Here is a 23,701-nt window from a genome sequence, read left to right as displayed (position 1 = left end):
ACACATTTGGCTCAGGTAGGAAAATGACAACTTTCTAAATGCATTGTTTTTAAAGCGGTCATATAAAATCTGGCTTGGACATTAAGTTGGAGTTGAAATTACTTCTAATATAAGGTCCTTGAAACATATTTCTAACTACTCCCAAACTGAAGTTATGCCCTATAAGTTGCTATAATATAACCCTGTGTTTTCCTATCGAAGGGCCAGCCTTGCTATCGTGAAAAACAAGTTTGGAGGGTTTTCACTGCAAGGACACGTAAAACATTAAATATACATGCCCTATTTTTAACTTTTCAATAGTTTTTGTTAATGCATTTACAAATAAGAGATCAGGCAATTGGTCCTTCAATAAAAAAACAGCCATGAACAATAACCTCCCTGCTCCCCACACCCATAATCCCACCCGCAACCCAAGCCAATCGCATGGCAAACAGCAATATATAACACACCAACATCTAGAGCTTTAGAGGATCCAAATTGCGGCGGCAGTGAAGGATTGAGCAGTCCCAGGGCTTACGGAGTCTGTTGGCACGTTGTACCCCTGATTCTGCATTAATGCACGAATGAAGAGGACCAAATAATTAGTGAAAGATCTGAGATTTGGCATATGTCATTTTCTTACCCCCCCCACCCCCCAACAGGTGCCAAACCTTGTGGAGCCAAAGTTTATAGGGATGGAGATGTTGGTTTCCCCCATAGACAAAGAATTGTGTGCTTGGCCACAAGTAGGAGATGGGATATTCTTTTGCCTTCAACAGAATGGAGTGGATAGAATCATGCCGAGGGTCTTCAAAGGAGGGTGAACTCTGGGAGCTTGTCAAGAGCAGTGCCCTGGATCTGAGACACTGCAAGAAAGATAGTATCCAAAAGGTCTACCGGTCAGGGGAAGAACTGCAAGATGTGTATAAGGGAGCCTGTGTCTATGCATCCACACCAACAGATCTCAGGGTAAGTGGGATTGATAATGTGGAAGTGGTGCAGGGTGAAGTGCCAATGAAACAGTCTGTTGTAGAGGATCTCTCTACCTCTGGCAGAGAGGGCAAAAATATTAAAACGAGGAAACATCTCCTGACATTGTTTGGCAATAAGGCCATATTAAGATATTTTTCCTAGTGTAGTTGGAAGGATAATTTACCCAGTGATGCCATGGTGATATGTATGCTATAGTTGTTAGAGACCAATGGCCTGATTACAACTTTGGAGGAGGTGTTAATCTGTCCCAAAAGTGACGGTAAAGTGACGGATATCCCACCAGCCGTATTACGAGTTCCATAGGATATAATGGACTTGTAATACGGCTGGTGGTTTATCCGTCACTTTTGGGACGGATTAACACCTCCTCCAAAGTTGTAATCAGGCCCCAAATGTTTGAAGGAGGAGAGGTCCTGGAGGAAAAAAGGGTTGGTGGTCTAGTGGTGCATGTTTTGGTGCTACTGTGTGAGACCCAGCAACAGATCTGGAGGTAATGAAAACGTTCAGCTTTGGGAATCCTTTTTTAAATACCATGCACCCTGCCCCATATGCATTTAAGCTGATATTATGGGGATGGGTGAGCACACCCTGACGCTGATTTGTTGTGGAGAGGCCACAAAGGTACACACCAGCATTTAAAATTAAAAAATATATATTTTGTTGCAGGATCTGCAGATCTAGACAGCTGGAGCCATGGATGCCAGTGAGGCTCCCAGTTTCACGATTCCAAAATAAGAAGCACAGTCCCTGGCAAGCTTCATGGCCGGGTGATGCAGACCCATGCAAACATCTCTGACCCGTGTCAGAACAGCATTACTGGAAATGGAGCTACATTAAGAGGGTTGACAACACTAGGAGGTTAAGTTTGCATGTTTTGGAACCTCAGGTGCAAAGAATTAAGACAAAAAAATAACGGTTGCCCACTTGTGGAGGGTTGATGCCAACCCTGGCTGATGAAGGCCAAGTCATCGAGCCTACACACTCCAGAGCCAACCCTCTTGCCTCCATCATAACTGTTTTACCCTCAATTCAGTGCAAGTCTACAATACCTCTGTACAGGACAGATCAACTTGCCATCCATCATGGCACATCAATGTATCATGGTCAACCAAAAAGAAGAAAAAAACGTACACTTCTTCAAGGACATCCTTAAGGACTGTATAAGATGACCACATCAAACTCTTCAGCTTCCTCCCACATACATCAGATGTCTTACCATCCCCCAGGGTATACAACAGTGTCTTGAAAAGACATGTGGACCTCAACACACCACTCACTAAAGGATCCTTCAAATAACAATCATCAACACCAACTCTTCTTCTAAAAACAAGAAAAAAATGAAAATGAACAAAGCAGCTGATGTCTTCAGCCAACTCAAAATATTACAATACATATGCAGATCCTTCACTGCCAAGGCAACCTCTTACAAGGTCACAACTAGAAAGGCAAGACCCAAAAGATAAGCATGGTGTCAAATCACTCCCAAACTAATGTATCCAACATTCAACCAATTTATTGCCATTTATCACCACCTCCTTGGAAAGGTAAAATCAGAAGTCACATAGACACCATCAAACATGTAACCATACTTCATCCAATCCTCATTGCCAGGTAACGCTATGGGGGTGTGAGGTCTGGGCAGGATGGACCAGGAAGCACAATGACTTAGTTGGCCCGACTGGACGTTTTACATCAGTGGCGAGGAAAATTTGCAGAGCGAAGAGGCTGTCTCGCATAGTGTCCAGTGCTGCTCTCGTTCATTTTATTTTCAAAATAACACTGAGTCAGGGCAGTGTCACGGTGCAACACTGCAAATCAGTAGTGATATGAACTACAACTCATGCTCAACTGCCAATAATAAACGAAAGATTGAACTTTGCCTTGTGTACTTTTCTTGGTTTAGCCCCAGTACACAGCATCTTCTTATTTTAAATGTTATCAACGTGGTGTAAAAGAATTTACCAAAATAAAGAAGTAAACAAATAAAAAGCATTTCGTAAAAACACGTATCACAGTGAAAAACAGGTGTTGTAAAATGAAACACAAAACACTTTTAAAATGTCAAATTGCAGTTTGTTATTCCCTCAGCTGCATCAGAATCTAACAGCACATGTATCTGCACCGAAGTTAAGATTTTCCGCTCCACCAGGTTATTAATATTCCTGTGGTTCATATATTTCCATTGGGAACAAGGCGTCATGGGAAGGCATCATATCTCGTTATGTCTGGACAGCAGCGTGTCGCGCTTCTTTTCTCACTGAAATGAAGACGCTCGCCTATTGCTCATGAAAGCAGCGACCCAGGTATTATGGAGGAAAAACTCGGCGGTGGTTTTGTTCTCTTTTCATAATGTTACTCCTGCTTCTTGTGATGCAAGAGATCTTCAGACAGAAGGTTCCAAGCTACGCCGATTAGCAGTTCAACGAGCCCAGGTGTTTTCTTTGCATTCTGGTAGCCGAAAAAAAACCTGGGTCTGTATCCCATAAAGAGTGTGTTGGGAGTGAAAGGTTAATGCTCAGTCTCTGCCACAGTTCTGGGCTCATTGAGCTGGAACAGTGTTATTCTTCAACATAAGACAGTGATAAATAGTTGCTTGTCACAGAAAAACTTTCAAGGAATGTGCTATTTTAGGTTGGAAATATATACGCATTTGTTGGCAAATCTAAAGTAAACAAATGAGCAGAATAACATCGCATACACAATACAATTCAATGTAAAACACAATTCAAACGGAACATGCCATGACACCATACAAACGTCAAAGCAGAACGCAACACAACAACCACAGAACACCACAACAAAATTATGTGCAAATAACGCAGCATAAAAACACAGTGGCACGCATTCCCAGTACACCAAAATACTACTCGATAAATGTGCACAAACATTCCTAGCATACATTACCATACCCATAATATTGATTTAATAATACAGTGGTAACATGTGTTTGGAGCAAGCACTATCCTAACTTCCTTCTATGGACATGAACAGCACTAGTCATAAATGGTTTGTGATACGACCCCAGGACTTGATGAGCTACCACTGTTTGGAGCATTCAGACCTATCTAGTAATGTAGAATACATGTGGGAACTATACCATGGATCTAAACACACCAACATGGAGCTTATAATTTGTTCCAATCATATTTTGAGAAGTTTACTGTAGGACAATAGTAAAGCCAGTTTTAAGTTTTAAATGGTGGTGTTTAATTTTGGAACATATTATATTGACTTTCCCATGCCTCAATACACACACATAAAACACAAACACAATGCTCTTAGTAAGAAAAAAGAACATAAAACACAAGAAAGCTGAATTGGGGGCTTGGCAGATCCGAAACAGGAATCTAAGATTCCACACCAGTGGGCCACACAATACCTAAATCTGGGTAAGGCAGTTGTCATATCATGTTAACAGGCCAATATATTTCCAACACCTTAGTAAACATTAAAATCGGTCTGAGCACAGAGGAGCCAATCCACCTTGCCATCTCTTTGCTTCGAAACCAGGACGGTGGTAGCAGCTTCGGGATTGTATACCCAGCCAATGCTTACTTAGGAATTGGGACATCACCTCTATAAACTCAGCTCATAACCCATGAGCATTGTCTTTTGTATTCGTAGCTAGGTTCAATAATATCACCCACCAGGTTGAGGCAGAATCCGATTCTCCTGAGTATGCAGTTAGCCCCCTCAGTGCTGTTTGTTCTGCTGCAGCTCATCTACAAATATCTGCTCCCAATATTTCACCAGGAGTGGTCACATTGATTTCCATGTTCATGGCAAACCTGTGACTACCCAGTAAGAATGAAAGGAAACCACCATTTATGTGTTTGCAGACCCTATTAAGCCAACAGGCATACTCCAGGAATGAACATTTCTGTCCTACCAAACAGTGCTGACACCATGTCCACCACCTGTTACCAGTGAAGGCATAGTGTGGGGAAGACCTAAATCACATGGTAAATGTATGCACTAACAGACCTAAAATTAGGACATTGAAACAATTGCGAGTTGTAATATTTTCTGATTTCCTTGGGGTCAAATATGTGTGCTGGAGATAGTATAACTGAATTATCTTAAACCTGGTATTATGACGTGTCCCAGCCATTAATTAACAGCCATTATATAGTTTACGTCTGTAAAGTCTATTCCTATATACGCAGGGCAGGCACCATTTAGAGCAACCTTTCATACAATCAACATCACCCTGTATAGTTCGGTCAGAGCTATCTTACCAATATCCAAGCTTTACTCTGAAGCACCAAATGTACCTGTGGTCCCAACATACCACAACCCCATGTTAGGCAGGTTTCACATCTAAGGAGTCTGTATATTATGAAAGTCTGTTTGAGTCTCTAAAATGTGGATAGGTTAGCTGAAGTGGCCCAAACTCTTTAATGTACCGTGGGCAGAATCATGTGGAATTGGAGAGACTGCAAATATGGATTCGGATGTGTAAACCTTGGACATATTCAATCGTTTAAAGCGCTTCTTCTAGCAACAATGTGCCACTGTTATCAAACCAGGGAAGACATTGTTACCCAGCTTGAACCAGAAAAGCTTCATACAGATATATAGCCCAAAAGACCTACTCTAAATATTGAGTCATTCTAAATCTAGAATCACATCTAATCATTCAGCCCCCTGGCCACCCACACACACTGCATAGCTAAGTAATTTAGTTCAAAATGAGCAGCATTCTGTTCTGCCTTGGTAAAGGGCAGCTGGAGTTTGTCAACCACAACCTTATTTCACAACCTTTCTGAATCAGGTCAGTCAACAGGAACTGTAGATCCCTTAAAAAATATATTGTGTAGGGGGCACTGGAATACTCATAAAATAGTATAGGAGAATGCAGCATTATCAATTTGAAAAATGGTACCCATCCTGCCACAGACAGAAAGAGTCTTCTACAGCAGGCCACCAACCCCCAAAGAACCATGAGTCTTCTAAACATATTTCTAGATAATATATTTTCATTCATATCCATTTTCCCAGGGGAATGAACGTGGATGGGCCCACTGTAGTGAGGAAGAAGAGTCTACATCAGAGCTATTAGCCCTTAGGTGTCCCAGATAAACAAGGCCAATTTAGTCCCATTGACCCCAAGTCCTGAGGGTAAACTCTGAGAGCAAACCAAAGTTTCCATTACTTTCATGGCTGGTGAAAGGTCAGTCTTCAGGTCTTGATTGTAAAGTAACGCACAGTGGACTTATATCACATGAAATACCACTCACTACATTGATTGCCTAGGTAAATCAATCCTTCCTGATACAATTTTGTGTTACAAGAGCAAAGATAAGGGGCATGCATACCTAGGTAATCCAGCTGATGAACTGGGGACCAAACTTCATGCCCTGCAATACAGTATATAAGTAACCCTACTGTATGTGGATTTACATTAAGATTCCTGCTATCTTGCAGGAAAGCCCACCAGTGAAATAACTAGACGTACTGCAGTAATTAATTAATCATCTAATTACTTTAACTAATCAGGGAGGAATTTAGTGAGCTATTCACCCTACTAGATGCTATGGTTTCAGCTAATATTGAGCTTGAGAATCTGCTCTTCACATTGTCTGCTGATTCTCCAAACATCCATAGTGATATAATTATCGCTAACAAGTTATTATAGTAGGGTAGTAATGTAAATTTACTCCAAGTGAGTAGTTATGTAATAAATAGACTGTATTAAGGAATTATAAATGTGTATTTGTACCCATACTGCAGGCTTCTATGTATTATTAAATAATAACTTTCTGTAAGAGTGAGATGAAACCCATTTTCATATTAAATGTATTTGAAATGTCTAGTGTTAATGCAACAATGATTCTGGAGGTGTGGGCCCATGCCACATTTTCACTTTAACACTGACAAATTACATGATTACATGATTGTGCATGTGGATATTCTGAAAATCTTGTTTGGATGCACCCGCCAAAGATGGAAAAGACTGAGATGTAAGAAAAACGACTGGAGAATCTCAATCACTTTCATAGTCAGTTACATCCAGGGTAACCGGAAATATGTGATTCTGCTGCAACAGCATTTTCTGCATAGCTATGGGTTTATCACACTTGCCACCTTCTCTAACATTTTCTGCATAATTTGCAGATAAAAAAAAAATGTTTAGCGTTCAAACAGATGGCACTATAAAAGTGCCAAAGTGGTGCCACACAGTAGCATTCTCCTTGCAAAAGTTAACAGATCACCTTTCAGTTGCTGATTGCTCTATTCAGATGTTTAAGTTGTATTGATGAGGTGAAACTCTTGATAGTACAGCATTAATATGTGTAAAAATGGCAACATAGAAAATTCTGCAAAAGACTGTCACATTCTGAGTATATTGTTGTCAACTCTACTGCATAATGTGTCCTAAATTGCAGTGTAATTCCAGTAGCTCTGAATAGTCTTCAAAGATATAGCTTCCAACTTGTTAATGACTACAGTAAATAGCTCTTGATCTGCTGTAGTGTTCAAAAATTAGAGCAAATGATCCTACTAAACGATAGCACTCAGTAGCACTTTTTCAGTCTTCTGTCTTTCTCTTTCTTCTTCATTCTCTCTCGCTGCCTTTCTCTTGCTTGCTGTGGGTCAAAGTCTGATTATGAAAAATAAGTAAAATTTCCCAAAGAATGAGCATTGGTGCACATCAACTGCAGCAACGTGCATAAGCACTGCCTTTCACCGCTCCTGACATGGAAGTACATTCAAATAACCAGCCTACAGAGGACAGCATTGGAGAAAAAATGCCTAATCCAGAAGCACTAGCTGATTTATACCTGCACTACTGGTTGTCAGAAAAGAGGAGATGACAGGATGTAGCTATAAGTTGTGAATTAGGTGAAGTGGCACAAAGGCACAGGGCTGTGAGGAAGACACTGGACACTGTTAGATCTTCCAGCTTTAGGGTGTTGTTCCCCCAAACTTTTTCTTTCAACCCTCCAAGTTTTGCTGATCTCTATCTTGTTGGCCTTAGGACTCTGTGCACTTTACCACTGCTAACCAGTGGTAAAGTGCTTGTGCTCTCTCCTTTAAACTTGGTAGAATTTACTTACACCTAACTGTCATATCTATTTACTTGTAAGTCCCTAGTATAGTGCTGCTACATGTACCCGGGGTTTGTAAATTAACTGCAACTAGTGGGCCTGCAGCACTTTTGTGCCACCCACTTAGGTATCCCTTTAAACATGCCTCAGGCCTGCCACTGCAACTACTCTGTGCAATTTTATACTATTTTGACCTGGCACAGTAAACCTTTTGCCAGACCCAAAGCTTCCTTTTTGATACAAATAAATCAGCCCTATGGCGGGCCCTGAACAACCTAGAGGGTAGGGTGCTGTGTATTTAAAATGTTGTACGTTCTTTTACATCTTACGTGTCCTTGCAGTAAAAAATTCTCCCTTAAGATAACATTTGGATAACTTATTACATTTAATAAATGAAAACTTTCAATTGGGAGCAGTGTCGTGCCTGGCCATTTTTGAAGGGTCATCCCCAAACGTGTTGCCTCCCTCCTCCTGCTTTTCGGACACTCTTTTAGTTGGTTTTAGGACTCTGGGAACTTTATGACTGCTGCTCAGTGCTAAAGTGCGTGTGCTCTCCCTTCTTAACTTGGTATGATTGGCAAATTTAATTTACCTCTATGTCCCTTGTACAGTGGTATCCTTTACACTCAGGACCTGTAAATTAAATGCTACTAATGTGCCTGCAGCACAGCTTGCGCCACCCACTGAAGTAGCCTTTCAAACCTGTTTCAGGCCTGTTACCACAGAGCCTGCATGCACAGTTTACTGCCATATTGGCTTGGCATCTAAGGCCTAAAACTCCCCTTTTACTACATATAGGTCACCCCTTAGCTAGGCCATAGGTAGCCCTATGAGCAGAGTGCTGTGCAGGTAAAAGGTAGGTCATGTGCCTATTGTGTGGCCTGTCCTGGTAGTGACAAACACCTATTTGGTTTCTCACTGCTATGAGTGCTGCCTCTCTCATAGGTTTGCCTTAGGAATGCCTTTGTATATGTCTAAGTGGTCATTTCTGACCTATGAGAAGTAGCTTGGGCATGTTTAGTATGTTTGGAATGGTAATGAGAAATCCTGCTTATTGGTGTAGTTAGATTTTTTATTAATATTGTAGAATTGCCACTTTTAGAAAGTGGGCATTGCTCTATGCTTATGACTCTTGCGCTTTGCAGCCTGATTCCAATCCACATCTGTGGTAGAGTGACTGCTGGGCCTGGTGCATGCTTTCCAAAGCCATCACACAGGGAGGTTGGAGGTGTAACAGTATTACATCTGCATACTGAATGGCCTTCCTGGGCTGGGAGACTGGGAGGCGGGGCACACTTACATTTGTATAGGCTGTGTCCCGCCTTCACACAAAGGGCTTGTTTACCCCTACTGATGTCTGGAGCCATGGCTGGGACTTAAAGGGGGTGTGGTCTACTTCTAAAGGTCTTTTGAAGTGTCCCCTGAGATAAAAGACATAATGAGTATAAGTACAGGGCATGTTTCCCATGTTTTGAGACTGCATGGACTTGGAACCAGATGCTGCTGGTTCAGCACACTGCCAGAAGGACCGGTTATGCTGCTGGGAGGAACAGCCATTGGATTGACTTGTTGTTGTGCTAACCTGTGGCCTACTGAGCCACAAGAAGGACTGCCATTTTACCCACAAGGACCCTGATGTGCTGGCCTGTTGCTTGTTCTCTGCCTTGTGCTTCCAAGTGTCTCCAGGTGCTGGGTGGATTAACCCCTTCCACCCTGCTTCCTACTTTCTAGAGCGAGGTGAGTGCTATACCCTTTTGCTGGAGCTCTACTCCTAGCCTTCAGGGAGCGTGTGGTGAGTGCACCTGCTGTCCTTAGCTGTGTGCCCTGGTTCTGCACTGCACACTTGAGTGCCACGGTGTCCCCGTCTGTCCAGGGGGGCTTAAGAGAAGGTGGAGTGTGGGGGGGGGTGCTGGCAGTGTGCTACAAAAGCACGTACAAGGCAAACCCAATCGGGTGCCCTCAAGGCATAGGCAGACATTGTTTTATTGAGGCTGAAGAACACCGTCGAGACCCGAGCCGTCCAAAGAGCATTAATTGCTCCCCTTCCAATGATCACGTGAGGGAGGACCACCATCGTGCTGCCCGCCCATATCCTATAGAGAGGCAAGGGTGATTGGGGCCAGAGGAGACGAGAGGCTCGAAAGCAAGTCGCAGCAGTGAGCAGTTGCGTTGCACTGACGCGAGCAGCTGCCAGGTGCAGTGTACTACGCTGGGAACCCGAAGAGGTGTCCCTGCCACTTTGGGAGCCAGGGCAGCAGTCCGGAAGGCCCTCGAGGGTTCTGAGTGCACTGCTTGTGCAAGGCAGCTCTTGTGAGTAGTTGCAGAGGGCAGCAGCTGCACAGCACGGATGCAGGCAGCTGCCTATTGTTCTGTCCTATGCGGGGAAGGCAGGGAGAGGTCTCCACGCCTATGACAGAGGTGTGTATGTGTGTGCCCCCTGCCATTCTTGTAGGCATACCTTTGTTTGGGGGCATTTTCTATTATATAGCCTTCGCGGGATCGGACAAAAACCTCGACAGAGGCCCCGTTCCTGCTGCAGGAAAAGTATTCGATCCTGTGTAATAAGAGCGCAGGAGCCATTGTGTGGACGGAGTGTGTCCCAATTACCACATTTCATGTAAAGGAAGTGCAGATGTGCTGTGATTTTCATGTAGAAGGTGCTGTGGGGTGATTAACTCTAGGATTTTTCCTAGTGCCAGAATATGTTTTGCCCTCAGGGTTTTCCCTGCATTTAATGACCGGATGTTACGTGATATGTCATTCTTGCCTTTTTGGGTGACATGCATATTTTCAGAATCTGTATGATATGTACTGGAAAGGTAATGTTCATTACATGTGCACTAGGGAAATGTTTCATTTTACTGGCATTATGAAGGTCTGACAATTGCCTGTTTGGCAAAGTATTATTGATTTGTGTTGTTATGGTCTATAGTTTATGTGAAATACAATTTATTTTTGTATAACCTGTGGTGAAGTCTCTTTTGTAGTGTATTTATTGTCTCTCTGGGTTGTGTGTGTTGTACAAATGGGTTACACATTGCCTCTGGGATACGCCTGACTGTTCATGCCAAGCTACCAAGGAGGTGAACAGGAGTTATCTTAGTGTGTGACTCACTTGCCCTGACAAGAGTGGTGGTTCCTACTAAGCGTAGGTGCCTACTCAGCCAATCAGGAACCCCATTTCTAAAATTGGTGGCCAGCGGTGAGGATAGGACTTGTGCTTGCACAATACCATAGTCACTCATTGTTGCACTACAAATTCTGCACGTGGACCATTACGTATTTTGTTTCTCCTCATTTTCTTATTGGTCATATTTTCTGTTTCAGCTCTTATGCCTGGGTATTTTGTTGTTGCACTTATATTGTTGATACCTTGTCTCAGTGGGGTTAACCTTTGTCCTAGACACCCTGTTTGAGTACACTAAGGAGGAATTCATGTTTTTTGTAGGGAGAGGGGACTACCAGAAAATTGAGACCTCGTGAAAACCCTATATGTTTTTGCAAAAAGTTGCAAAAGATTGCTCACATATACCCAGGGGGTAGTGGTTCTGGGGGGAGACCCAGAGGAGGATCTTGAATGTAGTGAGAGTTCTCAGCTCAGTGGGAGAGTTCCCAGACCATATTCTTCGTGGGCAGTGAACTAGGAGAAACTGATCAGGAATGAGGAAATGACCAGGCGGGGACGCCAGTACACAGAAAAGACCCCGCAGATAGGGAGTCCCTTGCGGGTCCAGTGCTAGGAGTGGTGTCACCTCCCATTTCCTGTCCCCTGAGGAGCTCAGGGATAGATGGGAACAGAAGGACATGAGGTACCGCTAGTGCGACTGGCTGTGGAGGAAAGAATGGTTAAGGTGGAGAACACATTAGTCCAAGAGAGTATGGTGGAGGCTGAGAGAGCCTTTGCCAGGGAAAAACTCATTCTTGAGAGACGTTTGAGAGTTCTGGGCTCACCAGCGCTGCAGGTGGAGTCAATTGGTGGCAGCAATGTACAGTGTAGTATCAAGCACAATCCCCACATGGCCACAGACTTGGTGTCTGGGTTCACGAATGAGGAAGACATACATCAGTGGTTGTGGGAATATGATGAGGCTCTGGTAGTATACAAGTTCCCTGACAAGGATTGGGGGACTGACCTGGGAAGCTATATTCCTGAGGAGGGAAGTGATGACCCACTGACCCTGGAAGGGAGTGACAGGCAAGAGTATCCCCTTATGAAGGAGGCACTGATAAAGAAGTATGGCTTTACCCCTGATGAATACAGGTTGAGGTTCAGGGGAGGTAGGAAACTGACTCACCTGTCTTGGGGAAAGGTTTGTGGAGGATTGCTGCTTAGCACTGGAAGGATGGGAAAAGGGAAAAGGGAAGCACAGCAAACACGTTTGAAGGGCTGTTCAATCTGATTGTCAGAGGGCACGTATTCTGTTGTTGTTTTCCAGAGCTACGCCAACACCTGTTGGAGTATAAGCTCTCTGACTCCAGGGAGCTTGGAAAGGAGCAGACCACTGGGTGAGTGCTAGATGGAAGGGTGAGGGAGGGCAGTCCCCAGTGGGGAAGTCGGGGGGTCAGGGGCCAGCTCTGAGGTCAGAGCCCCCCAGGAATGACCCTGGTGACACCACTTCTGGTCTGGGGGGGGGAGTTTCATGGTCTGCCAGATGGACAGATGGGCAGTGCTTGGGAGATCAGCGCCAGACAGACACTTGCGTAACACATGAAGAATGTGTTTCCCTGAGGGGGGGATACTCCCCAGGAAGTCCTAGCTTTCCAGGCACAGGTCCAGTCTGAGGGTAAAGGCCCTCGGCTGAAAGGCCATGTTCAGGGTGTCCCTCCTGACCTGGAGAGTTGGGCAGTATCCACAACCGTCCCCCCAAGTGTGTCTTCTGAGGGTACCCTCCTTGGTGGGAAGGTGCGGAACTCTGGGAGAGGAGGCAGGGGAAGGACTCACCCCTGACCCCAGGTCAATACAAGGTTGCAGACCCTAGGCCGGGTGTTCTGTTGAAGGGCAAAACCCCTGGACTGGTGGGAGAATTGTACATGACGGCTGTTACCAGCCCCTTCACAGTTCTGTCTTCTGGGGGTACCCTCCTTGGTGTGAGGGTGCGGAACCCTATGAGGAGGGGTAAGGGGAAAAGAGTCTTACCCCTCACCCCTGTCCAGCCTATGGGTGCAGACCCTAGGCTAGGGGACCAGAGACAGGGTAGAACCCCTGAACTGGTTGGAGGTGGAAGTGGAGAAAGGATGCTCTGCACCTGGGACTACTGACCCCCACTCAGAGAGATTTCAGAAACCAGTGGCCCCTGGATGGCCTGGAGCAAGGCTCTGGCCACCCACAGGTAAGGAGCCCCCATGGGTTAGCTTGGGTTGCCTGGGGAGCAAAGACAGAGGGATCCAAATGGGTTCAGACTGACATAGAACTGGAACCTGCCCCTGCAGTTGCAGTCCAGGTTCTATGTTCTATTGCCCCAAGAAGGGAAGTCCATCAAGGTATTGATTTTTCTCATCCTGGGCTTAAGGCTGGTATGGGGTTTGTGCTGGACCTGGCCCTTTTTGCAGGGTCATCCCTAAACTTTTTGCTTCCCTCCTCCTGTTTTCCTAACCCTCTTTTTGTTGGCTTAGGACTATGGGCACTTTATCACTGCTGATCAGTGCTAAAGTGCATGTGCTCTCCCTTTTAAACTTGTTATGATTGGCTTACACCTGAATGGCGAATTTAATTTACCTGTAAGTCCCTTCTACAGAGGTATCCGTTATACCCAGAGCCTGTAAATTAAAAGCTAATATTGAGCCTGCAGCAGGGTTTACGCCACCCACAGAAGTATCCTTTCAACCCTGTCTCATGCCTGCCACTGCAGAGCCTGTGTGCACAGTTTACTACCACCTTGACTTGGCATCTAAGATTACTTGCCAGTCCTGGAACTCCCCTTTTACTACATATGTCACCCCTAAGGTAGGCCCTCTGTAGTTCTATTGGCGGAGTGCTGTGCAGGTAAAAGGTAGGACATGTGCCTATTGTGTGGCCTGTCCTGGTAACGACAGACTATTTGGTTTCTCACTGCTGTGAGTGCTGCCTCTCTCATAGGTTGAATTAGGAACGCCCTTGTATATGTTTAAGCGGTCATTCCTGATCTATGAGGAGTAGCTTGGGCATGTCTAGTATGTTTAGAATGGTAATGAGAAATCCTGCTTATGGTATCGGTGGATTTTTTATTACTATTGTAGCAAATGCCACTTTTAGAAAGTGGGCATTTTTCTGTGCTTATGACTCTTGTGCTTTGCAGCCTGACTCCAAACCATGTCTAGGACAGAGTGACAGCTGGGCTTTGTGCATATGCCACAGGGAGGGTGGGGGTGTAACGGGATTACATCTGCATACTGAATGGTCCTCCTGGGCTGGGAGACTGGTAGGTGGGGCGCACTTCCGTTTGTATAGGCTGTGTTCCGTCCTCACACAAGGGGCTTGTTTACCCCCTACTGATGTCTGGTGCCAGAACTGGGATTGAAAGGGGGTGTTGTGCACTTCTAAAGGTCTTTTGTAGTGCCCCCTGAGATTAAACTCATAATGAGTATAAGTACAGGGGATGTTCCCTATGTTTTGAGACACTGCATGGACTTGAAACCAGATGCTGCTGGTTCTGCACACTGCCAGAAGGACCTGTTATGCTGCTGGAAGGAACTGCCATTGAACTGACTTGTTGTTGACCCTGATGTGTTGGCCTGCTGCTTGTTCTCTGTCTTGCCCTTCCAAGTATCTCCAGAGGCTGGTTGGTGTGCCCCCTGCTTCCTACTTTCTAGAGCGAGGTGAGTGCTGTACCCTTTTGCTGGAGCTCTACTCCTAGCCTGCAGGGAGTGCATGAGGAGCCCCTGCTGTCCTTGGTCGTGTATCCTGGTTCTTTGCTGCACGCTTGAGTGCTGTAGTGCCTCCCCCTACCATGTCCAGGAGGGCCGAAGAGAGGGTGGAGTGCGGCGGGCCCGACAGCAGTGAGTTACAAAAGTGCAGACAAGGAGCGCCCTATCTGGTGCTCCCGTGCAGACATCTGTTTTATTGAGGCTAAAGAACACTGTGGTGACCCGAGCCATCCAGAGAGCATAAGCTGCTCCCATTCCAACATGGGTGTAGGAGAGGCCCATCGTTGTGCTGCCCACCCCTTCCCTGTGAAGAGGCAAGGGTGAGTGGGGCCAGAGGAGAGGAAAGGCTTGAGATAAAGTCGCAGCAGTGAGCAGCTGCGTTGCACTAACACGAGTGGCTGCCTGGTGAAGTGTACTACGTGGGGTACTCGGGCTGAGGTCCAGGAGGCCCTGGAGGGCTCTGGGCGTACTGCTTGTGAAAAGCAGCTCTTGTGAGAAGTCGCAAAGGGCAGCAGCTGCATCACACGGACGCCGTCTGCTGCCTATTGTTCTGCCCTATGCAGGGAAGACGGGGAGAGGTCTCCCCGTCTACGACAAAGGTGTGTGTGTGTGCCCCCACCACCCTGGGAGGCATACCTTTGTTTGAGGGCATTTTCCTATTTCTAGCTCTCGCAAGACAGGGACGAAAACCTTGACAGAACCTTTGTTCCTGCTAGAGGATAAGTATCTGTTACTGTGTAATAGGAGCGCAGGATCCCCCCCTGTGGACGGAGTGTGTCCTTGTTACCGTATTTCATGTAAAAGAAGCACAGACGTGCTGTGATTTTCACGTACAAAGTGCTTTGGTGTGATTATCTCTATGAATTTTCCTAGCACCAGGATATGTTTTGCCTTCAGTGTTTTTCCTGCATTTCATGACCTGATATTATGTGATATGTTGTTTCTGCCTTGTTGGGTGACATGCATATTTTCAGGACCTGTCTGATATGTACTGGGAGGGTAATGTTTATGACATGTGCACTATGGAAATGTTTCATTTTAGTGGCATTGTGATGGTCTGACAATTGCCTGTTTGGCAAAGTATTACAGATTTATGTTGTTGTGGTCTACAGTTTATGTGCAATACACTCTATTTTTGTATATTCGGTTGTGAAGTCTCTTTTATAGTGCATTTATTGTGTCACTGAGTGGTGTGTGGTGTGCAAACGCTTTGCACATTGCCTCTGGGATAAGTCTGACTGTTTGTGCCAAGCTACCAAGGGAGTGAGCAGGGGTTATCTTAGGTGTGTAGCTCCCTTGCCTGACTAGAGTGGGGGTTCCTGTCGGGCTTAGATGCCTACCCTAGCCAACCAGGAACCCCATTTCTAACAAGCAGGTAAACAGTTTACGTTTGATATCTAAATATTTGTAATTTAAAGCCCTCTTTAATGATAAAGTCTGATGTTAAGTCACAATTCTGAAAATGCCACTTTTAGAAAGTTGTCATTTGCTTGTCCTAACCATTTGATGCCTGCAGCCTGTCCCTGGGTAACATGACTAGGGATAACTGGCAGTTGCTCTTTGCGAAGTGCTCCCAGACAGGAAAACAAATAGAAGGTAGGGGTTGGAAAGATGGGCCACTCTGGCTTAAGGTGGGGGAGGAGCTGTCACTTTTACCTCAGAAAGGCTCTGCTTGAGCACTCTCACAAAGAGCTTGTCACTAATCTTTGGTGTCCCCAGACAAGCCGGAGCCAGGGCAGGGAGGAAAGGGATGCCTGACACCTACGGGGTGGAAGCCTCTAGAAAGTTCTCCTAATTAAAAGTGGGCATCAAGTATAAATATTGAACCTCAAACCCCCTCTTGCCCAGTTGTGCTGTCCTGCTGCCCTCCTTTCTGAGTGGGAAGGCCTGGACCTGTATCTCAAACCCACACCTGCAAAAAGAACAAGTGAAGGGCGGAACTGACAAGCCAGGTCCTCCCTGGACTGGAAACAAGCATCCTAGGACCGGTTTTAGGGTATCACCCTTCATCAGCCAGGCTAGCTTGACTCCAGTGGCATAGGGAGCAAGGGACCCACGTCTGGGCATACCCTTTCCACTTGGGGCAACAAATGCAAAAAAGAACAAGTGATGGGCAGAATCCTGAACAATGTCAAACATTCACCCCCAGGACAGAGATCTGAGCCTAAACCCATCATTTTTTTTGCTTCCCATGCCATTCCAGTTTGGACCCAGCCATATGCAAATCAATCTTGAGCCTGTTCCCCATGGGAACAGTCCACCCGAACTGCCAAGCCAGGTTCCACCAGAGTGACTCCAAGGGATAGTTGGCTGACCTACTCATCAGTAGCCTCAGGGGCAGAACAGGCTTCCTCCATCCTGAACCCAGCACCTGGACTCTGACAGCTGTGAGTCCTGCCCTCCCAAGTGGTGCAACCCCAGTACTGGACCATTGGTACTGGGCCTGAAGGTCCCTTGCCAGCCCAACTGCGGTCCCAGCATTAACTGACTGCAGCCTCCCAGGAACCATGGCTGCAGGACGCATCTTCAAAGTAGGACTCTGCATCGCTCTGCAATCAGGATTTCAGGTACTTTGTCCAACAGGCCTAACTGGGTCTCTACAGCCGGCCTGCACTGTATTGTGATCAGCCTGAACTTGTAACTTTGTCCAGGTTTGGCACGACTAGATGAACACAGTTGACGCTTTGTGCTTTTTGGGGCTATTTTCAGTTAGACTTTTAAAAGTGCATATCTCTGGTTTGACAGAGTGGATTTTCGTTGTTTTGGTCCCAATAATTTATTAAATGTTATTTTACTTTTCTAATTTGTGTTGGATTTTTCTTGTGTTTTGTTTTCACTTTAATAGTGTCTGAAGTTCTGCATAAACACTTTACACATTGTCTCTAAATTAAGCCTGATTGTTCTGTGCCAAGCTACCAGATGGATAAGCACAGGTTACTTTGGGGTTTGCTTGTGCCTCGCCCTGAAAAAGACTGTGGTTGCTGCCTGAGTAAAGTGTCACCCTTCCTCAGCCAGAAGTCCAGTTTCTTACAGACATTAATTAGTGCTTGTACAACTACCAAATCAAGAAATGGGGCCTGATTTTCTTGCTTGTATTAGGACCGTTGGGTACCTTCGCTACATCACTGATGAGTGTTGTTGTAGAGGAGAAGCGCCCTTGGAGAAGGAATAATGCATTATGTAGTTCTTTATTTATTAAGAAATGTAGGTCTGATTTGGAGTTGGGTGGTAAATTTGGTGAAAGTTCTGCTTCATTTTTGAAAACTACAGTGGTGAACTTTGAGTTGTCACAAATGTAGTTTGGTAGAGGAAATTCTGCAGGTGGATGTTTCCACCTGATTTAATAACTCACCTACAAACCAGGAGAAAACTGAGGAAGCCTAGTTGTACACCAGTAGCTCAAGATTATTTTCATTTTTCAAAATAGTTCTGGTAATACAAAAGTTTGGAGACTCCTGGAGAAGAGTACTTCCTTTAACATATGTGTTGGGTTGAGTGGTTTATGATAGCTCTGTCAAAGATGTTTTGAGACATGGGCAAAGTACGCAATTGCCCAGAGCCCCACCTACCAAGGGGGCCATGGAAAGTGAACTTTCTATCTCACTTTCACTTTTATATCCCAACCTCTTTTGTTATCTCTGGATATCACTATCACATAATATATAGCTCTTCACCCAGTGCTTAATTTATAAAACAATAGGTGACTGGCCTTAAATGTTTTTCAGAAGCTGAAGCCTTGCACTACAAATATCTGGTGTGTTGAATTCCAAGGCTGCGTAGTCTTGATTCAACCTCATTCCTCTTTCAGCCACCACAGAACACTCCTTGTCCTTTTACCTCACTCTTGCTGATTCTTTCTCATCCATGCTTTCTCCTTTTGTCACGTTTTACTGTCTTTCTCTTCCTGCCTCTTTCTCTCTGTTTTTTTTCTGGCCAAAAAAGTGCTACTCCCCAAATAAGAGCACTGGTGGGCCCACCCTGCAACCATCGACTCAAACTAAGCATTGTTTTCACCCCGTGTTATCTTTAGGATTTTTGGGGTCCCGTAAAACGTATTTCAACTGTTTTTGTGTGACCCGGTAAAGTTTTGCTAACATCAGGTGGGCTTGAATTAGCAGAAAGTGGGAAAGGGAAAGTTGTAGTGCGAGGTGATCTGAGAAAGAGTAGTGCATTTCTAGGATGCAGTGAAGCTATGGAGTGAGACTGCATCAGTGAGGCACGGTGTGGTTTATTGTGGCTCTGTCTGTGGACTTGCTGGAATATGGGATGAGGCGAGATCATGAAGATCCTATATGGACAAGAGTTCCACGTTGACTGTAACAGCAAGATGAGTGAATATAATGAGGTAGTGCTATGGGTAGAGTGACCAGGCTCCCTGTATTTAACGGGATAGTCCTGGTTTATCACCAACTGTCCCGGCAGATATCGGTAAATGTAGCTTATGTCCCCTTTTTAAGAGAGGGTTAACTAAAAACAGTGGGAGGTGCAGTTTTATATCTTCTAAAGAAGGGATAATTAGTCAGCACCTGTTATAACACGCAATTCAATTAACAAGCATGATACTACTTTAAAATTGCATTTCGTTTATGTTCTTAGTTCCTCTTCCGTAACTCTTTGCCGATGGGCGCTGTCATGCTGCGCCATCGATTGAAGTGAAATTAGAGTCCTTCTTCTGTTTTTCCGAAACGTCGCGGTTTTTTGCATTTAAAACTCTGGTCACCCTAGCTAAGGGCTAGTTTTATATGAAGGGGTGTGTTGTGTGTACTGTTTCCTTTGTGCTGAGTTGGTAGTTTGGCGCCTTGTAGTACTACGAGTGTTTTGGAGTATACCGCAAACGAGCTCAGCCAATGATTAAATGCGCTTATGCAAGCATCGAGTCTTATATTCCTGTTCGAGAAGGGGAGCTATGTAAGGACTGTGTCCTCAGATGACCCGCTCCACTGACGGAAATGCACAACTCCCTTTTATAGCTCAAGTGGCGGGCTTTTGGTTTCGCCCAGCACTAGAGATTCTCTCCCTAGCAGGCCGCCCGATTCACCTTTGTCTTATTCAAGCCGGTAATTCACGGCCTCAGCCCTGCAGGAGACGCATATTCCCAAGGGAAGCCTGTGCTTAAAGCAGAAGTGTGCAAGAGTCGGGTTGCCACGGTACATGCTGTGGTGCGTGTAATAGTGTTTCTGTCACAGAGGAGGCTGACGCAGCGAGACAACGCCCTTCTTTGGAAGTTGCCTGCCAATCAGACTCCGGTTTTGAGCCCGTCCCACTGTCTCGGTGCTGCTCAGTATGCAAATAGAGCTCTGCGTGAAGAAGTAGATATTCCAAAGTTTCGTCTAAAGCGGCCCTACAGACAGCGCTTAGTTGCGGAACAGACAGAGGCCAATGTTTCAGCAGCACGGAACCATACTTTCCAAACCCTATATGTTCCTCCAGTTTACGTTACGTGCATCGACAAAGGACCGAAAAGATGTAGCGAAAGGATATCTTTGGAGTGCCTTAGGAGACCCGAGAAGCTCCCTCACTCCCGTTTTGTCTAACGCTCTGGGACAATCAGTCCCTATCTATAAAGGGTACTAACATTTACAAATACACCAGTGCAACGAATAAAACGGGGAATCTGATAAATTAGTGCGATGTGACACGGAGTAATAGACATTTCAAGAAAGTGTAACTACAAAGGCAGAAAACAATCAGAGTTCGTGCTCTTTCTCTGCTACCTCTATCTTCGCGTCTGCTATTTATCTTGTCATTCAGCCGAACCCAACCGCCAAACATTGAATCTTCCCCCATTTCCCCAGCTCCTGCACACTACCTCCCATGGAGCTACTTGAGGTACTCAGCTGTTTCAGACGATCGGATTCAATTTCCTTTATTTGCATATATGACTTTATTTTGGATTTTCTAACTTACATCTGAAAATTCAAAACGCACACTGCAGACTGGAAAATATTTGACGGAAGGTTCTGAAAAACTTATCCGGTGTGGAGAATGCACTAAGAACCGACACGTTGCTTTGTGCATATATAAAATTAATACCCGCACGAATGATTTGCTGCAGTCTTCATGTGTACACAGGTCTAACTAAGATTTTGTTGATACTGGGTGTCAGACTTACCAGACACGTTCAACTGGCCTCCAAGGAACCAGCTTATCCTCCCCCTGCCAAAATCATAATCTCTGACGGTTTCATACGGTTTCATCCAAAGTAATCGCTCCCTGGCCAGGACATCCCAGAATGTTTCAGGGTCCCTGATTGAGACGTCCAGCAGGTCCCTGTAAGTGCCCACCCGGGGTAGAGCAGCCGACTCCGGCATGAATGAGTGAACGTCCCAAGCCGCGCCACTGCTACTGCCACTGATGCACCTAGTCTGTCCTGGGTGATGTAGCCAGACAGCGCGTACTCCTGCAGCACCCCTTCTTCCCAAGAACATGAGGTGCTGGGGCCCAAGGTGCCCGTGCAACGCACGCAGAAACTTCCCGCCACACAGTTTTGCTGTCATGTTGTCTCCTCTGTGGTAAAATAGGGTTGTCACACCTCCCGCTTTACACTGACTGGTATTGAACGGAGAAGGCAGATGACGGGGGCAGGCGCTGTGCGGGCAGCAGGATGAGTTCTCCGCAACGGAGTCAGGTTCTGCAAGACCTGCCTGCAAAGAGCGATGGAGTGCGATACTCGTGTGCCTGTGTTGCCGTAGCTCCTCCTCACTTCATATACAGGAAGTGCGCGTTTTCTTTATATATTAGGTTGATGATAGGCTGCAGAGTTTGGATCTCGTGCACTGATTGTTGTTATGGTTCTCAGGCTCTGTCTGCAGTTTATGTGCTGCTTCTTTTAATCTCCCTCCCACCTGTCTGCGGTCGCGATCTCATTTCATGTAGTCTTTCTGAAACTTTTACAATAAAAGGAAATGTACGCCTTTTCACTTTAAGATTTAATACTAATCCATCAGGGCTTTTTTTTGTGCACTCGTGTTGCCAACTTGTGGCATTTTCAGAGGCTTGTTGTCAGTCTCAGTTGGTTCCATTAAAAGCCATGAGTCAATCCCCACCTTGCATTTGGATTCAAGTTTAGGTGCAGACACCTATACCAGTAAATAGGCACGCATCGAAAAAATCAATGTTTTCCATAGTTTCCTACTGGAGAGCTTACTTCCGTAATTCAATGCCGCTTGGAGATAATAGTGACTGGGGCCCTTTCACTAATTCTGGGGTCCATGAATCTTTCCTTCTCAGGTCTGAGGGGTGAAGAGTAACAGTTATCAAATTCATTAAATTATTTCTGTACAACCCAAATACCACACAAAACATTCAGAGTCAATTCATATGTTTAAAAGGATTTATTACAGACTCAAAGTCAACGTTATGGAAATAAGTTTCAATATCCTCGTGCAAATAAATAAAATCACCAAAGGGAAATTAAAGCGTAGTACAATGTTAAACCCAGATAGCATATACAGGAATAAAATGTCTACTGCAACAGTGCAAAAGATCAGGAAAAGCATATGATTCTTGGTCACTAGAACCACATTTTCCTGCTGCCTAACTATTTAAACTAAACCCTAACTATTCTAATACTTTAGATGTATTTGAGAAAGGTCTGGAGACAGAAATTCAATAGAATATTATGTTAAGAGAGGTGTGGTGGTATGAAGCCACATAAAAGTATGAGGTCTGTACCTCAGAAGGATCTATTCAGCTCTACAGATAGGAAAGGGTCTTTCACTAACTAAACCTTCCTTAAATCACAGTTTCCAAGACAATGACATCACCGTTGAAGCTTCTCGAATGAATTCCTAATTAAAATTAATTGGAAGTTACAAATTTCAATCCCTGACACATCTCATCTTGATACTCTTCGGTCTCAGCAAATTAAAAAAAGTTACGAATTTCAAGCTTCCAGAACACTCCTGTCTTCGCATAGTTCGTCCCAGACAATGATCTTCTTGTTGACTCCGTCTCTGCTCCTTTCACCTGCATCTCGAAAGAAACATTTAAGATAAACAACTCCACACTGAACGTTAACTGTAAAAAGAAAATTATATTTGTTGGCCTTTACTCCAGCCAAGTTAATAAAACACGATACATTTTGAAATAAAACTGATTCTAAGCACTACATATAAGAATATACAAGATGAGTATGCAAAATAATACTTTTAAAACGTTAGTCTTGAATAGACATTCATAAAACGTTGATTATGTGGCATATACAATGATGCAGTCCACTCATATGCTTTGCAACACAGGAATTAAAGGAATTATATTAATTGTTATACAAAATGGGACCACCAACCTCTGACCACCAGAAAATGATCACCCTTTCACATTCTTTTCCCAGAGATGTAGTGGCACAGCCAAGCTACACTCTTTCAACCCTCCTTCTGATGACTTTTGGAGTCATCACAAATCCCCCTTTATTCGTGAATGAGACTTTCTAAAACCTAGTTGTTTTGAACAGCTACCGTCTAGATTCTTCCAGACACTTCATATCTTCATAATATCTACACTGACTATCTTCCAGTTCAAATTCTGCTCTTTTTCTTTTCTTGCCTTGTTGAAATTTCGTTCTGTGGAACATTCAGTATCCCAAAAATAATACTATAGCTACAATCAAAATAATCAATGATGGTTTCAACCTCAAATCCCAATATTCCACTTCAGAAGCTACTGAACCGTCTGCCTACAGCTGAAAATCCACTCCTGATTGCCTCCCATGCACCTGTTGCTTCCAATTCCTTCAGATCTTTGGTTAACCCGGATATATTCTGAATATACTTTGCACATCTTCACTTTTATCTGGGATAAAAGTGCAACATTGTTGAACTTTAAGCATCTGACGG

At 44.7% G+C, this 23,701-nt stretch overlaps 1 protein-coding gene across 1 annotated transcript in view; it reads right to left on the bottom strand.

The window, feature by feature from the left end:
- Positions 1-21,502, bottom strand: part of ACSS1 (acyl-CoA synthetase short chain family member 1) — a 637,137-nt gene extending 615,635 nt beyond the window's left edge. Inside the window, exon 1 of the mRNA XM_069235038.1 lies at positions 20,980-21,502. Within this exon, the coding sequence (XP_069091139.1) occupies positions 20,980-21,364 (385 nt within the window). The 5' untranslated portion in view covers positions 21,365-21,502. The remainder of the gene's footprint in view (positions 1-20,979) is intronic.
- Positions 21,503-23,701: the final 2,199 nt, after the last annotated feature.

The sequence above is a fragment of the Pleurodeles waltl genome, chromosome 5 (genome assembly GCF_031143425.1).
Source record: "Pleurodeles waltl isolate 20211129_DDA chromosome 5, aPleWal1.hap1.20221129, whole genome shotgun sequence".
In the NCBI taxonomy this organism is placed as follows: Eukaryota; Metazoa; Chordata; class Amphibia; order Caudata; family Salamandridae; genus Pleurodeles; species Pleurodeles waltl.
Note: the sequence above shows the minus strand (reverse complement) of the source record. Positions and strands in the feature narration are given on the sequence as shown.